At 34.8% G+C, this 18,504-nt stretch overlaps 1 protein-coding gene and 1 long non-coding RNA gene across 5 annotated transcripts; both read right to left on the bottom strand.

Annotated features, from left to right (window-relative positions):
- Positions 1-4,562: 4,562 nt before the first annotated feature.
- On the bottom strand, positions 4,563-16,490 carry cdc26 (cell division cycle 26 homolog). 4 transcript variants are annotated; one of them, XM_068221151.2, is made up of 6 exons: positions 16,269-16,490; positions 15,753-15,784; positions 15,135-15,247; positions 14,776-14,901; positions 5,907-6,012; positions 4,563-4,957 (listed from the first exon to the last, which is right to left on the bottom strand). In XM_068221151.2, the coding sequence occupies exons 5-6, from the start codon at positions 5,985-5,987 to the stop codon at positions 4,772-4,774; spliced, it is 267 nt and encodes an 88-aa protein (XP_068077252.1). In that variant the 5' UTR covers positions 5,988-6,012; positions 14,776-14,901; positions 15,135-15,247; positions 15,753-15,784; positions 16,269-16,490; the 3' UTR covers positions 4,563-4,771. The 4 variants fall into 4 exon arrangements, with proteins under 4 accessions (XP_068077252.1, XP_073806286.1, XP_073806287.1 ...); XM_073950185.1 differs by lacking the exon at positions 15,753-15,784; XM_073950186.1 differs by lacking the exon at positions 15,753-15,784 and having other exon boundaries at positions 14,776-15,006.
- A 924-nt stretch (positions 16,491-17,414) lies between these two features.
- On the bottom strand, positions 17,415-18,285 carry LOC137490175 (uncharacterized). The gene is made up of 2 exons (XR_011009560.1): positions 18,248-18,285; positions 17,415-17,577 (listed from the first exon to the last, which is right to left on the bottom strand). It is a non-coding gene; the product is annotated as an uncharacterized lncRNA (long non-coding RNA).
- Positions 18,286-18,504: the final 219 nt, after the last annotated feature.

Here is an 18,504-nt window from a genome sequence, read left to right on the forward strand (position 1 = left end):
GTTGGGATTTCATTTATAAACTAAATTGTTTTTGATGCTTGACGTTTTTAAATGTTTCTTTTTTCTCTGGAATATGTATATCGCAGTTGCCTCTTTAAACTATTGCTGTTGCTTTGGAAAAAAACATAAATGCAGTGCAAAAAGATGCCGTGCTTAAAGACTCCAAAAGCATTCACTGCATCATAAACATTCATTAGAAAGAACTTCAAAAGCACAATGTTATGAACACAATATCTTTTGTATATTTGTTTTTTAGATTGAGAATATTTGCAGAATCTGTGGACATTTTTTGCTAATTCTGCAGAGAATTTTGTAAAAAATCTGCAGATTTATGCAGAATTATTTTGGGAGTATCGTAACTAAATATGACATAAATAATAGCTTTTTAAATTTTATTGAATGTTTACAATGCAAATCCATCTAGATCCAATTTATTTGGTAAACAAAGCAAGTTGTATAATATATCATATAATATATCTACTGAAAGACAGAAAATAATCCAGTTTCCCCCACAAGTCCAAAGACATGCGCTTTAGGTGAATTGGGTAAGCTAAATTGTCCGTAGTGTATGTGTGTGAATGAGTGTATGGATGTTTCTCAGTGATGGGTTAACTGAATAAATATAAATTTAAGCACGTTTACACAAGCAAATAAGTAAATAGATTTCTGCGCATGCAGATTTTGTGTTGGCTAGCTATAAGTAATATCATAGAACAAATAATTTCCTGAATATCAACACGTAAATTACAACTATGTTCTACAGACGAAGCGGTGTTAAGTTGACAAATATTAGTAGATTTTTTTTGTGTTGTGCCAAAGAAAAGGGTTTCAAACAGAGCAATTCTTTCTGTCTTTTTGTGTGTGTGTCTTTCTGAATGAATCTGTTTTCAACTCAATGACTAGGCCCACACGAAATCTGCACGCGCAGAAATCCACAGATTTCCACAGAATATTTAGCCTATCATTGAGTCTATGTGTTTACTTGTGTAAATCGGTGTAGATTTATATTTATTCAGTTTTTAAAAGAATTTCATTATTATTATTGTGATATAATAATAGTAATAATAAAATGTTCATTTGATTCATTTACAATACAGTTTGTAAAGTAATATTTTCTGTCCTTTAGTAGACATATTATATGACAGACTTGCTTTGTTTATCAAATAAGTGGATCTACATGTATTTGCATTGTAAACATTAAATAAATGTAAAATGTTTTATTTCATTTAATATATAAAGTTTTTAGTTACGATACTCCTAAAAAAATTCCGGATAAATTTACAGATTTTTAACAAAAGTATCCGCAGGAATAGCAAAACATTTCCACAAATTCTGTCTGGCCCTATCAATGACTTAGTAATGCATTCATTAAAAGAGCTACTTGTTTTGTTTCTAAATGAATCAGCTGTTTTGAAAGAATCATTTAAATGAATGATTCAGTGAAAGCATCAAGGCAGGAAATTATCCACTGTCACTTTTAGGGTTTGTTTACATAGACATCCGATCAGAGAAAATGCAAAAAACATCTGATTTGTGAAAAACGATTACATTTGGCCACATAAATGTCTCCAAAAGTTATGTTGACTAAAAGGTCAGATGTACATCATTCTTCCCAGATAAATATGCAGGGCTCAAAATTAACCTTTTGCTTGGTTTGCATCAAAAATGTAGTCGTGCCCACCATTTACTCTTACTACAAGTTTTATATTAACAGATTTATTGCATTTGGAATCACTACTCATCAGAACTAAAAAATATGCATGCACCCACCGGCACTGCATGAATGAAACATAGTTACGATGATAGTAGGGATGATGTGATGATTTACAGGTGGTGTCTAATATTGCGCAGATGATATTGATGCATAACTTATTATTTGCATCCATCATCTTAATAGCTGGTCTTTTAATGAGCTGCAATATTAGTTTAATCTTAGTAAAAGCACACCCTTTTACTATTGTGTATGTGGTGTTACAATTTACATATAGCTGCCACTTGCATGGCTGACAGCATCCTGACAATTAAACGAAGTATCAAACGGAACCCCTCATGCATAAAATGTGTAGATGTGGTAAACACTTTTACCTGCTAACTCCGTCCCACAGGCTTTAAAGAGAATGGCTTTTAGTTATTTTTATAGCGGATTTTAACCCACTAGAAGAGTGTTTTATACACTCTTGAATAAGTGTTTATGGTGTATTAACATTCACCACATGATCACTAATCAGACGTGCCATTACTGGTAACTTTAGGTGGTTTCTAAAATAAAATCTGTCAGTGTTTTCATTCTCTTATCTCCAGTGCTTTTTATTTTTTATTTCAGTGTTGTGTTATACCCAGTGTTGGGGAAAGTTACTTTTAAAAGTAATGCATAACAATAGTTACTCCCCCAAAAAAGTAAGTAGTTGAGCAAGTATGGCAAGTAATGTATTATGTCATATAGCCTGTACATACATTCGGTACGACCTCCACGGTTCAATACGTGCTTGTGAATTGCGGTTTTCACGGTTTTGCGTTTAAATAATTTGTGTGCGTTTTATATCTCCCCGAATTGACTGTGTGTGCCTGTAAGTCCATGAGCTGAGATGAGGAAACTCCTCCTCGCGAGTATATATACAATCACTATGTCTTAAAGTTAGGGGTTCTTGACCATCATTCCACACTTTAACATGGCGAGCAGCGGTAAAGTGAGGCTGAGGCAACAGTACAAGGAAGCGCCGGCGAAGAGAAGCAACAGTACGAGGAAGCGCAGGCGTCTTACAAATCTGCGGTGTGAGGACATTTCGGTTTTCCCGATAAGTATAATGCCAATAAAAGAAAAAACGGTGACAAAAAATAACTGTGAAAGCATTGTTTTACACGTATAACCATGACTGCACATCTGCTGCACCATCACCCAGCAATATCACTGTATGAAGGCAGGATAGCAGAGAAGGTAATAAAGTCCTCCAAATAGCAACAGTCCCTCGCTGAATCTTTCAAGCCAACATACCCAACTGGTTCCGAGAGACGCATATAAATAACAAAGGCAGTGCGGGTGTTTATTGCTAAAGATTTGTAGTCGTTTATGGTGATGGGAGATGTGGGCTTTTGTCATCATATAAAAGCACTCGATCCATGTTACAGATTACAGTCTCGCATTTTTCAGCATCGAGATAATTAAGATGGTTTATTTATGTTTACTTAAGTACAAATATGTTTATTTGAAATGGCCAATTTATCTTTATTACTTCCCATGTATGTTTATTTTCAAAGTGTAGGATTTTATGTGTTCCCCAGTTTGTACATGGGCTACCAGCAGCTGTCAGATTTCAGTGTTCATTTTTTTATTCAATACACCAGGAACTACTGTACTTTTTTTGGCTTTTAAGTAAAACAAAATGAGTTTTGCAAAAAATCTTTTTTATTTTTTTCTCCTTTACCTCTTACTGTTCCTATTGCCTGTAGAATAAAAAAACGTGTTAAGCCATGAGAACCAAACCGAACCGAAAACAGTGTTAAAAAACCGAGGTATGTATTGAACCGTGGGCTAACTGTATTGTTGCATCCCTAATATATATATATATATATATATATATATATATATATATATATATTAGTAGTATAATCTGTATTAGGGATGCAACGATTAGCTGGTTTCACTATTAACCGGGATTTAATTAGTCACGTATGGGCTTCTCAACACTGCATTTCTGCACGGAACAAGACTGCAGCAACTTGTTATGGCAACTGTGCACTTGTTTGTACATTAAGGCTAATAAGCAGTGCACTCTACTCACTATGACTGGGGCTATTAACTAAGGCAAGCTCGTCCAAGTTAGTTTTTTTCAATGGAGGGACGCGCACGCAACACAACACACTCGTGCTTTTCAGGTGCACCTAGTTGAGATGACAGGGGGCTTTTGTGACCGTGGGAATTGCAAACGGCTAACGGTTTAAGGAAGAAGCACTGGAAAGGACACAGATTGGCAAACCCACTTAAAGTTACAAATAATGGCGTTGTGGAGAGCAATCATGTGGCGAATCCCCAGCTGGGATCAACTGAATGTTTTTAAAGACAGTGGTGAAAGACTCAAGCCTGTTTCACACCGCAGGCATGACCAGAGAGTGTTTTTTTTCGCATCCATGTTAACAGATTAGAGCTTTCATACTGCATGCAGAAGCAGTGCGTCAACACGAGGCATGAGCATCATGCAAGCAGTCGTGGTTTCGCCGCTGGGTCTATTTTACCGGTGCATTGATAATGACCAAAAACACATTGAATGAGCAGTTTTACCAAATAATGCATCAATAATATCCACTGAATTTTTTATATGCACTTAAATAAAATTAAACGATTAAACCAGCAACAAATATTTAGTTGGGCACAATATATAAAACAAAATTTAAAACCGTTTTAAACTATTTATAAACTAATGGGGTTTTGGGATCAATGAATGCAAATAATCATGATAAACGTGATTATTTCTAATACTATAATCGTACAACCAAAATTTATAATCGTTGCGCCCTAATCGGTATTATCAAAAATATAATTCTGCCAATATCACATTTACACACCATTTCCACATCCAACTAGAAAGGCTTTATTTATTTCAATAGAAAAATAGTCATTTGAAATCAGTTATCACAAACACCGTTAACCAAAGCCATAATTTTATGTCCATTTCTAATCTGGCAAGATTGATGCAGAATATATTCTGTGTGCACGTACGTGTCTGTGTTACAGATTCTCAAGACCTTATAGTCCATTGTTCAGGATTGGCACTTGTCAAAACTGAAGGTTTCCGAAGAGCGATGGTAACGTGTTAGGCTTGGGGTGGGGTTTGTATCCAATTCTCTCGTGAATCATCTGCTCTCTGGTTTTCCCATCAGCAGTGCCACCTGCCGCTCCGCTCATCTCACTGGATGTGGCGACACCGACGACATCCACCTCATCCCTCTGTTTCTTCCGACTCTTAACACATGTGGGGAAAGTAACATGAGATTATAGAAAGCTTCTTACTTTCTGTAAGATTTGCTTACATGCTTGCTTTTAAATGAGAAAAAGAATGATGAAGAAATCACACTATTACTGACTGATTTGCAGTGGTGGACTAAGAATTTTTGCTTTATTTTAATTAAGTAGGGGAGAGCAGGGACTAAAGTATCATTTTCATAACCTAATAATATCATTATCATAACTTAATCATAATTGATAATGTTTTTAGCAGAAATATATTTTCGCTGTGGTTACTAACACATAACTGTAGTCTATCAAAATCAGCTGTAGAACAACTCCAATACAACTTTACTTTTGATGCTACAAAAAAGCTGGTTGATGCAACATTTATGTTGATATTGGACTACGCTGATGTTATCTATATGTATGCTTCGTCTTCTAGTCTGCATGCACTGGACACTGTTTACCATGCTGCACTAAGATTTATAACTAATTTTACTGCTTTGTCCATTTGTAGGCTCAAGCACTAGCGTATCTCTGTTTACATTTCTATATTGGGTTTACTCCCATCAAATTTATAGAATTACATTCGGGAAAATCCTGTCCTCGGACGAAGCAGTCGCACCAGACCTAGTGCTGTCGCCTCACAGCAAGAAGGTCGCTGGTTCGAACCATGGTTCAGTTGGCGTTTCTGTGTGGAGTTTGCATGTTCTCCCTGCATTCGCGTGGGTTCCCTCCGGGTGCTCCGGTTTCCCCCACAGTCCAAAGACATGCAGTACAGATAAATTGGGTTGTGTTTAGGGGTAGGGGGATAGAATCTACTGTTTGTACAGTAGAACCATCATTAAGGGGTCTATGAGAGTCCCCACTGGGATGAAGGAACATGTCTTTATGTGTGTACAGTAAATTGAAGCAACTATTTATGACACATGTTTAAGACACGATGACAAGTCCAAAATTTTACCTCCAGCTCTTTCTTGACACTTTCAAACTCCTCCGTGTCGTCCAGCTTGAGCTCGAGGCGCGTTGGTTTCCTCCTCAGCATCTTCACATCACCGGCTTCTCGTTGCCTGGAAACACGTTACACGCGCTGCTTAAGTTAATTTACACACTTATTAACGTTAACGTTACATATATAATGTATGTTCATTAGAAATCGATGGGTTAACCTAGTTGAGTTGTGGTAGTTCTATTCAACTCTTCATATATATTTTGACTCTGAGAAAGCTCAAATGCTATGTTTTAAGGAACCTAACGTTGCAAAAGCCCATGATTGCAGTATTATATCTGCATACACAGTACACTTTACTTGAACGTTTACCGTCGTGTTGTGTATTTCGTAATTTCAAGAAATTCAGCGACGCCTGCTTCAACACCATAACGTTATTGTTTAGCAGCTACATGCTAATTAGCCTAGTAGCTCTAAATTCTGGGTCTTAAACAGTGACAAACGTCAGGATAATGAACCGTGAAGATCGTTTATTTTAGTAAGCTTGGCAAACTATTGACAAACAATTCTAAACTGAAAGAAGATGACTATTTCAGCTCACATCACTTACCGTAATCATTCACGCTTTAGACCGTAGAAAGAGCAGAAGGAATCATGGGAAATGTAGTTTAAGCGTGAAGGGAGAAAAAAGGGATAAACGTGTGTGTTTTTTCTGTTTTTATATTTTTTCAAGTTTTAAATTGATAATCGCATTAGTTGAATTATTCTTTCACTGTCTATTTAAGGGCATAGACGGTTGAAATGTTCATTAACCTTAGTTTTTTTCTTCAAGTTTTTGATCGATTTATTTAGTTAAACCTTTAAAACTAAATGTACAAAACTTGTTGTTTTAGAACGGTCCGTGTACGTTTTGTTCATTTGTTTTCCATTTTCAAACGGAATAAAGGAAATGGAGAAAACGGCCGTTTTTCCTTTTGCTCACGAGAAAACGAAAAAACGAGATTTTGGCTGGATTTTCGTTTTTTGGTTTAGGGTAGGAAAACGGATAAACGACTTTAAAATTCATTTTACACATGTAGGCGGTGCTGAAACGCCCACTTTCCTCTAATTGGTCAACCAAATCTGCGCTCGTGACGTCACCCTCAAAATAAAAGCCTTACACGCAGGCTTTTAATTATTATTATTTAATTATATATTAACTAAGTTTACATATTCTATCATTTGAACCACACACAGTTAGCAGGCTTACATTCATTGCGTATGTATAAATTAAATAAAAACGTAAAGCAGTATTCTTAGACATTTGTCATTAAAATAAGGTCATAGTTCACTGCCAAGCTTCTTGCTGCTGTGCACCTGATGCAGAGCAAAGATAGCCATTTCCGAGGAGCACCTGGTTTACATGATTGTTTCATAACAATCTTTATAATAATATAATAGGGCTTTATAATAATAATAATTATTATTATTATTAATATCAGTTACTAGTGTTTTTATTGTTTGGTGTGTTTTTTTTCTTTTTAATAGTTGTTAGCAGAACCAGAATAAGAACACTTTGGGCCCTGCTATAAAAACAAAGGGTACCATTTGTTTTCATTTACTTCTTCCTATTTTAATTATATATTGTAATTATTTTTTTGATAATTAATACTATTTTATTGCAACGCCAAAGTAGGCCTGTCTTATTATTTTTTTCTATTATTAAATTTGCTGTTATTGTAGGCTAGATGGCAGGCTTTAAATATTTTAAATAACATTTACTCATAACCTTACTAATTCGAGAGCCGAACCTAAAAAAGTTTAAGTGCAATAAGCCTGTACAATAAAGGGAGCCGCAATGCAAATTTCTAGCGCATTCTTTCACTCAACAATTATTGCTGGAATAATGAAATGAATTTTAAATTAACTAATTAAACACATTATAGTTGATAAAAAAAATTGTGTCTAGTAGTTCCGACAAACAGATGAGCTCCCCACCCAGCAATAGTTCGTCGAATAGACGTCGAAAAGACGACATTGTCAGACGTCCAAACAACGTGGAAAACAGGTGGGAAAGTGAAAGACGAAACTACGTCTTTTTAACGTCGTCGAAAAGACGTAATTGTAAGGCGTCCAAACAACGTGGAAAACAGGTGGAAAAGTGAAACGTGAAAAGACGTCTTTTTCATGTCGTCCAAAAGACGTAATTGTAAGACGTCCAAACAACGAAAAATACGTCAATTTTAAGTCGAAATTTGGTTGTGAGAAATACCTTTATAAACGTTTTAGAAAATTCACATGATTCAGAAATTCAACATTTTGTTTAAAAAATATTATTTATTAGCCTAATATTTGCAGACAAAAGTAATGACAAAACATGTATTAGTCAATTTAACATTAACAACAACAAAAGCATCAGATAGTTTTTCCGCTCTGCGTCTGCCACCGCCAGACCGTACAGGTGATCTCTCACGGCCCTGTAAATTCCGTGGCTGTTGTGTCGCAGTTTGGCTGCACCTGCTATAACAAAGAAAAACTCTGTTTTAGTTGATATAATGCACATCCTTATGTGTTATTTTAAGAAAATTAACGTGACATTCAAATAATAAATGCTATTTTGACTGCATGCTACACACGTTTTTGTTTAAGAACACATTTCAGTTATTTAACCATACTTTTTATTGTAATATTATTTATTTTTATGAAATGGACAGAGATGGCAAAAATACACACATCCTACTCAAAAAAAAGTGATACTGATGCTTAAAACAACTCTGGTAAAAGTTAAAGTAGCCTACTGACTGCACTTTTGTAGTCAAATATGGCCTCAAACACGTGATAAAAAAAGTTTCTATTACTACCTGTTTTTCACGCTGGTAACTAGACTCACATCCAGGCCCGGCGCCAGGAATCAGAACTGAGGGGGCATTTTAAATCCATAGGGGGGCACTAAACCTGGTGGCTGATTTTGGTCTCTCTAGTTCCTTTCATTTAGGCTATTTATTCACATTTATTATTACTTCACTTTGTTACAGACCTAAGGCAGTATTATACGTTTTAATAGTAATATTAATATGCACAGTGTCGCTATTACTGATTTTATTAATGATGGTATTGCAACGATACCGCTTATTAATGCAGACGGATCATGGCTTCAGTGCCAAACGAGTGCTTTAAATCATATTTTATTCTCCTTATTTATTTCAATTTTATGTCAAATAGCAGGCATATGAATGTTTAAAGTTTTAGGTAAAGACGTCAAATTATGCCCACACATGCAAGCTGACCCACGATCAGACTATTCGTATATCCGGTAAATAAATATAGTAAAATCAGCTTAACCGAGTCATCCCGCTTTACGGAGCCTATTATCCAACCAACATCAGTGTTAGAGAAAAGCTAAATGTTACCCTAATGTCATTCAAAACAATGACTTAGTTACATTTTAAGGCATTAGTGTAGCCAGAAAAATACCTAAAAAAGATGCCTAAATTCACAGTTATTACCGTGAAAATATGTTTGGCACGGATAACAGTCAACTTAATAGGCTATAAAACTTTTTTCATCATTTTAAATGTAAAAATAAAGATTTATCTTAGGCTATCATAAGTGTATTTTTTTCGTGATATTGTCTGCTTGTCATTTGTAAACCATTATAAACCATTAGGTGACTAGGCCTACCCGTCATTTTATTTATTAATTTATAATAAATTAACATTTTTAGTTATTTAAATTTTAATAACTTGTTTTCGGGTTATTTTTATTTTAGGGCCATGAGCTACAAGTCAAAACAAATTCGATATGCTGTAATATATTTAATGTTGTTTAATTTTGTATAAGCAAATAGCAGTATAGCCTTAATTACATATTTGTAAAAGATTGTGAGAGGTTTCTCGGTTGATCCGCGGTAGTTGCACTTAAGCAATATATATATTCCATTTATATCACTGCAAACTTGACTTCGCAGGCTGGACATCTTTAAATGCAAAAGGCATTTATTATACCTAGACTGCTGCTGCATAATGGGATGTTTCTCTACACAACTGTAAAAGTGCGCTTTTTAGCAATGTCAAAATGAAAGCAAACATTCAAAGTGTTATGCGTTTTGTCAATTTTAGCTTAACTGTAATCATATTAATAATAAAACTTTAATGAATAAATTTAAATATTATTTATAGTGCAGCCTACTGTGGGACTGTGCAGTGAACTATTTATTTTTATTTAAACATTTTATTAGGCTACATCTTCCCGAACAACTAATGTGAAAATGACTGGCAGTTGAGTCTCTGCTAAAATTTATTTAACAGCAAATTTCTTCTGCGTTTCTTCCTTTTAGAGCTCAAGAGTTGTGTTTAAAGATTTAGTTGACCGAAACATGTAATTAATTAAGCTGATCGTCTCATGTCACCCACTTTTCTCCCTTGTGAGTTGAGTGCGCCTCCATCGCCGTGTGCGCGTTTTATTTTCGGGCGCACCTGACCTGACGCGGGGACCGGATCTCTGGACTATAGGACTAGCTTTAATCTCACAATTTTCATAATTTAATTGCTATGTCATATATTTTAAAATATTTAAATGTGTGTTCTAAAGGTTGGAACGACGGGAGTGTTTGTAATTAATGACAGAAAGAATTTTAAGTTTTGAGTGAACAATCCTTTATAAAAACTGGGGGGCACAAATTATTATATATAGTATACATTTATTCTATTTAAAAAATTGCATGATCTTTTTTTTTACGTGGTATTTTCCTGATCTATGCATTATAATTTTATCTATAAATGGCCTGCAATCCGATCAATAAAAAAGAGTCAATCAGCCATTACAAACCTGTTGTAATCATCTAAATAGCCATTTTGCCTTCATAAAAAATGGGTGTGAGAAAAAAAAAATTTTTTTGCGTTACCTCAGCAAAGTTCCCTCACAAAGATGTTTTCCACAAACACTTAATGTTTTCACAAGCACACGATATACTCTTGAAGGCCTATTTATTATTGATTTTTTTACATTAAACGCATAATAATTAAGTGCAAAAAGAACAGCCGAACTTCGGAAAAAGTGATCACTGCGGTGCCGCGATGGTTGCTTTGTTGATTGCAAAGCATGATTGATGATTGCCCCCTCAGAAAGAATCTGTGCGCCCCCTAGTTTTCACAAAGGATTGTTTACTCAAAACTGAAAATTCTTTTTATCATAAATTACTAACACTCTAGTCATTCCAACCTTCAGAACACACAATTAGATATTTTATAATATGAAATAGAATTAAATAGAATATGAAATAATTAAATTATGAAAATTGTGATAATAAAGCTAGGCCTATGGTGCAGAGATCTAGGGTGCGGTTCCCAAAACCATCAACTTAGGTCGCAAGTTCCGTCGTTACAAGCAGTTTGTTGATTTGCCATTTCCCAAATCCATCGCTCCAACAAACATTTGCAAACTGCGTCGCAAACTTGAGCGCTCGCAACTACAGCTCTGCAGCTAGTTGAAACATAGTTCTAGATGTGTTCTATTGCCACTTATCCCCCTATGCCCTATTCATTTAGAACAATATAACATTTAAACATTGAATGATTAAAAATAAAAAAAGCATTAAGATCATCTCTCTTAGGTGTAATTTGCTTTTTACCTATTTTTACAGTTTAGTTTTAGCGATCTTCATATTTACAGTTGTGCTCCCTTTGCAGTGCACTTTAAAAACACTGATGTCATTTTGAACACAGCCTCAAGTGAAAGCTATAGGTGACCTATTATTTAAAAGCCGAATGTTACATCTCCAAAGCTTGTGAAAACAAAAAGCATGCGTGAATTCTTTTGATTTATAGTAGGTTATTTATTAAATATCTGTACTGCATATGACATGGGCCTGCCGGTTAGAACTTTCTGCTCTGGTTTACAAGTGTCAAATTGTAAAAGTAGACTTTTCCAAAAATAAATAAACAATACCCTACTTATTATTATTATTATTATTAATAATAATAATAATAACAACAACAACAACAAGAATCTCCATCATCATCATTAATATTATTATTAAATTATGTTTTTTTTTCACTTCTAATACACAAAATTAAAAATAATAGTTATTATCATCATGATCATCATTAGTATTATTATTATTATTATTAAATTATTATTTTTAAATTTCCTAAAATATAATAAATATTAAATTTCATTTTATAATAAATCGCCTAGTGATTATTTATTCATATGATTTATTTGCAGCATCTGGGGGCAACACAACTAATTTATACATGCACCTTTAACACACCTACTTGATGTTTAACTCTGAGTGGGTCGCCGGTAGATAAGATCAATAGCCATAAATCCGCAATGCATACTCTCATTTTAAAAATCACGCGACCATCATCTTACAATTTTAAATAATAAATAATCTTATTTATTATTAAAACGAGTGATTAAGCAATGCAGCGCCATTAATAAGCCTAGCCAACTACAGAGAAACAAAGCAACCATTGCGGCATCCGCAGTGATTACTTTTTCCAAAGTTCAGCTCTTCTTTTTTGCACTTGTTTATTATGCGTTTAATGTTAAAAAATCAATAATGAATAGGCCGACAAGAGTGTATTCTGTGTGTGTGCGTATGTTATCACTGAACAGAAAGTTGCTTTGTCTGTCTGGCAATATTTCGGCTTTTAATCGAATGAAAAGTTAATTTAGATGAGCCAATTTTTTTTTTAAATGCAGTAAAGTAACTTTGACATGAGGCCACACATCGAATCTGGGGTCTGATCTCATCTCGTTCTCCCTCGCTGTCATCCAGACACTTGATACAGACGCCACACAGTCACAAAACGGTACCAGCTGAGAGGTAGAACAGCTGAAGCCTTTGCGAAATCTGTCAAAATACAGCGCTGAAATTAACAGGCATATGTCTTTGAGCCAAAAAAGTCTTTAGGATATGTAAAAACGCAAGAGCCAGTGTAGAAGTTGTGTCGCCTAATAATTATATTTATTCTAATAAAATGAAAACCAAAATAAACAATTCATTGCATTTTTTGTTTGATAAAAATATACAGAAACTAAAAAAATCAAAGAGTGGCTAGTTTTTATTAATGTGTTTTAATATTAATAAAAATATGCTCAGCCTATTTAAGCTTAATTGTTACACCGCCAATAAATGTCTCACTGTCATTTAAAACATGCAATTCATAACACACCAGCAGGGCTGCGTTTCTCAAACTCACCACTGCACTATCATACGATGCATTGTTTGGGGAAAGAACTATGTAGTGAAGAATGTTTCCCAAAATTCTCTGTCGCTTACCCATCTCTTGAACCACGTTAGTTATAGCGTAAAAGGCCCATATGTTTTAAAGGGGGTAGAGAAACTACTTTTTTTAAAGAAGAACCCCATCATTTATTTGTGCAAATAATATTGTTTTACAAGCACGCATTTAAAATAAAATACTAAAAATATTAGTTTTGCCAAAAACATGCACTCGCTTTCCATATTAACTGACATATATATTAATGCCACATAGATCCAATGTTTCCTTTACTAATAATATTGAGAATGTGACATATACTAAATCAAATCACTTACAAAAGCTAACACGTATTCTATATTCTATATTCATATATTAATCATATGAATAAATGAATAATGAGGCTGTTTATTATAAAATGTATTTTTTATTATATATTAGGAAATTAAGAAAAAAATCCTAATTTAATCATAATATTAATAATACCAATGATGATCATGATGATGTCTGAAAGATAACATTATTAGCGTGAAAAACAAATTATATATACATACATATATATATATATATTAGCAATAAACTGTAGTATGGTTCAAAAACATATTTTTACTATAGTTTTTTCATGCGAGTAGCTTACAGTAGTTTTGTCAATGGCAGAAAATATATTTCAGTTCAGTAGAAAACTCTGTCCTCTTTATAATATTTCTATTTATTTCTCCTTTGTATTATAGTATCAATTAAAAAATGCAGACTTTCCTTTGTCTCACATTCATATTTTTTATTTCCTGCTCACCATCTTAATTTTATGAGTCACCAGAATCTCTTGATTACACCCAAAGTTTTGCTGATAAAAATATATATATTTTTTGCAAGCATTCACTTTAATAAGTCAATAACAGATTATTAATATCCAATTAAAGATCATTTCACCAAGCTCATACCACAGTGCTTAAAAACAGGATGCTTTTGATTTATACAACTAACAATCTCCCTAATAGAGCATGTGCTGGCTACTGACAATTTGTAAAGGTAAAAAATAATATAAGTACTGTTCAGTAACACTCTTTTTACTAATACGGTTTAAGTATAATTTAATAAGACTCTCAATTTATGAATAGTTAACTGGTAATCTGAAACCTTCAACCTTCGTTAAAATATCAATTGTTAAAAAAAGTTATATTGCTGAATAAAAAGAGTTAATATATGGACAACTACTATACATTTGTCTTCTTTTGATACACAATTTTAAACATGTGGTTAAAAACTTATCTTAATTAATGGCATAAAATTATCTTTTATATTTTTTTGGTAGGCCAGAGAAAAAGTTGGCAGGACAAGTAAAAATCTTTTCCACTGGCCACACCAGGCCAGTAGAAAAAAATCTTAAGTGTTGAGCCCTGTTGACTAATTCTCATTCTCATTCTCATTAAAATATGCATGGTTTTAAGACAATTACTTTGGATTACATATATATATATATATATTACAACCCGCAAAGTACCGCGTAAGTACAGTGAAATAACGGTGTACTTTTCTGTACATATAATTAACGTTTGCGTAGGTACACTATATGTACAGAAAAGCACACCGTTATTTCACTGTACTTACGCGGTACTTTGTGGGTTGTAAAAGAAAGCGTTACCGTCATGGGTGCTGTTGTTTTACTACAGTAATACCTTCAGGTTCTGCGCTGCAGTGGCGCCTCACAGCAAGAAGGTCGTTGGTTCGAGCCTTGGCTGGGTCAGTTGGCGTCTCTGTGTGGAGTTTGCGTGGGTTTCCTCCAGGTGCTCCGGTTTCCCCCACTGTCCAAAGATATGCGGTACAAGTTAATTGGGTAGGCTAAAATTGTCCGTAGTGAATAAGTGTGGATGTTTCCCAGAGATGGATTGAGGCTGGAAGGGCATCCGCTGCATAAAAACATGCTGGATAAGTTGGCGGTTCATTCCGCTGTGGTGACCCCAGATTAATAAAGGCACTAAGCCAAAAAGAAAAAGAATAAATGACTGAATGAATAAATGAATGAATGAATGAATACCTTCAGAGAACATAGTAGTCAGTGATCCACATAAGCAGAGTGGTGTGTAGTCAGAACTGGAACAGAAGTCTAAGCGCACACGATGATGTTTTCAATTGGAGATTCCAGCGAAACTGCCATTAAAAAGTTATATGAAAAATAACATGTTAATCAGTATGACATCTCACCTGGTATCTACTATTACAAAGTACAATTCCATTAATATATATGTCCAATCCACAGTATCTGTACCATAAACTAGCCACAATTTTGACTCCTCACTCAGTATATTAAGTTGCATGGTATTTTGTGAGAAATTCAATGATCTTGTTTGGATTGCATTTCCTTGTGAAATTATAAAAAGCTTCATGATATAATTTTTAAAAAAATGAATGCGTTTACAAACATTTTTAAAGATACTTTTATGAGTAAACTGCAGTAACGTGAATCGAAAGAGAAGGATGTAGACAAAATTATTTTTAATAAACAGGGAAAAAAAAACTTACACCAGAACATAGCACAGCAATCAGAAAAAAAAACAGACAAGCATGGTTTGTGAACAAAGGAAATCAGTAAAGAATGAAACCACAAAGAATTAACTTGACTTGACTAGCGATAGGGTAACGTTAGACAACTTACGAAATAGCAAGCTTCTCTGGCGAGGAGACCATCTATAAATTTACAAACAAAGTAACAAAACCGTGAACCGACAGCGATTCACTTTGTTAGGATTACATGTTAAAAAATGTTAGCTCGATGATAAGCACCGTTAATGCTATTTGCGAAGTGCTTATAACGTTAAGTTAGCCTTTAACGTTATAGCCGGAGCAATACTTTTTATGCTCATTCCAAGTCGATTTGATAGATCATCTTATATTTTTACACAGGTTAGAAAGCAATGAAGACATAAAATTAAGTAATTTTGCTGAAATTGCCAAATAAATAACCAAAACAGCTATTTTTTTAAATATATATATTCATTAGCTGCTGTCAATGACCTCGTCAATACAGGGCGACATAAAAACGTATAAAGTGGTTAAGTGTTCATTAAAAATTTATTATAATGTAAAACGTTACACATCTAAAGTTCAATTCAACATAAATTATAAGTAAAACGACAAATAAAACATGTGAAACGTCGAATATCGTACTTACCTTTGATTACCGTTCCGCCCGTTGCTTGTATCCGTTATTTAATTCAAATGATGAGCCCGCGCACGCACGTCACGCTGACTCGCGCAGAAGAGTTCCTGGCTGTGTTCTATTAACTCACCTTATATCTGTTATCGAGCATCTAAAAATACAGCTCCTGAGATGAAGAGCATCTGACAGTCAGGGCTAATGATGAAACTTCTGCTCAGACAATGATCTGAGGACAGCAGCGATGTTTACGAGCGAGCTAAATGCTGCATTGTGTAGCTATAGTACACAGATGGCACTGTTACTTCATATGTGCTTAAATATCTCTCTGAAATAACGCAAACACTCTCAAAGTGCGTAAAAGAGTATTAAGAGTTGAGCATGATACGACGTGAATACTTGTTAGCGTCCATAGATATATACGTTAAATGTCGCCTACCCTAATGTTGTGTTGTGGACGGAATGCGTCAACAGATTCGCCATTTTAGTACAGGGTAACGCTCCTTTGAAATGAACGCTTCTTTTAAATGAGCGCCATTTAGCGGTCACATAATCTAATGACTATTATGAACTTATTTTATAAATACATATAACTTGACATTAACTTTTTTTCTTACCAACCCCACTGGTCTTTTTCATAAGACAAAATTTTATTGTTGGAAACTGTGTTTTATATATATCTATATTTGACTTTTGCATGCTTGAGGAAGAGACGTTTTACTTGATTTGGGTCATTAAATAACTCATACTACCAATATTATGATATAGGTTGCCTATATCTGCTGTATTCACCCTAAAACCTACAGTAGGTTGACATAAAACCAATGACAACACCCATTCTTGTCTTAAGATATTTTAAGCAATTTTTTGAATAACAGTAAGTTCATGACATGTTACATATATAGTAAATCTGCTAGTTTTAAACATACAGCATAATAATAAATACAGGTATGTAACAACCATAACATTACTCTTATGTCTTAGGACAAATATGATTAACTTTTGATTACCTACACTAAATGTTGACTACTGAAGGTACATTTATAACAACTATTTATTTGTAGACTACTGTATTATCAAACCATATTGCATACAAATGCATTCAACAGACTTAAATGACAGTGTATTGCTGTAGAAGACAAATAAAACACGAGACAGGTGTTTAGGAAGAGTATAGTTTATTTTGTTTGACCTGCAAACTTATCTAAAAAGACAAACTCTCAGAAAACAAACCGAAAACATTATGATGCGCGCGCTCGTGGAGATGACCCGCGGTCGTCTTCAACTGTTGTCTTCAATAGTCCTTCTTTGCTCAACAACTCATCTGAAAAACAAAGCAAAACATTACAACATTCAGACAAAGAGCAGAGAGCATAGAATCACCAAGAGGCGATACTCTAGTGCAATTTGGGAAACAATAACGCGCTTTTTGAATAAATTAAATAAAAACAAAGCCGCTGTTTGCCATTGCGACAGCAATGATATCCAATGCACGAGCGATCGCTTTCACTTCAAAAATGGCCGAATCTGTTGCTCTTGGTCATCCTAGGCTCTTTGCATAAAGTTAAATCATAACAGTTATCATGGTTTCTATTTCAAACTATAGTAAACTAAAGTTTGAAACTATAGTTTAAAATAGAAGATGAGTGGGCCTCGCTACTCCCACCCACCATAACCCTCGCAGCGAGGTCCCACTACCGGCCCCCCGTGTTTCCCTGAGGGTCCTCGGGGGTTGTTTGTTCCCTGCCTAGGGCTCAAAGGCCGCCTCGCCCCAGGGAGTGCACGGAATGACCGGGCGCCAGGCCGTGCCAGTATTCACTGGATGTTGCTCGGCGGCACATTTCGAGCAACAAACACGTAATATTCTTCGCGATATTGCGTTTATGTACGCAAACCGCAAGGAACTACAGCACAGACGGGCCCGGGTGAAGCATCACGAAGCGGACTTCGTGAGTTTGGCGTAGCTCCACTCGTACCGTCGGTATTGAACTCACCTTGGTCAAGTACAAACAGCTACACCGGGCGAACTGACAACGCTGACTGAGAGCACACGAGCTTTATAGGAATGCATATGCAAATTTTTACAAGGCACGTCACTGTTGTCTCGTTGTCATGGCGAGCGCTGAGGAGGGCTCACCTGATTGGAGCACAGAGACTCGTGAATTTGCGTCACGGCTAGTTGCCGTCTGCTGTTGACAAAAATATCTTAAATATAATAAATATATATTTTTACATTTTTGGTGCTCTGTAA

The sequence above is a fragment of the Danio rerio genome, chromosome 5, assembly GCF_049306965.1.
Source record: "Danio rerio strain Tuebingen ecotype United States chromosome 5, GRCz12tu, whole genome shotgun sequence".
Lineage (NCBI taxonomy): Eukaryota > Metazoa > Chordata > Actinopteri > Cypriniformes > Danionidae > Danio > Danio rerio.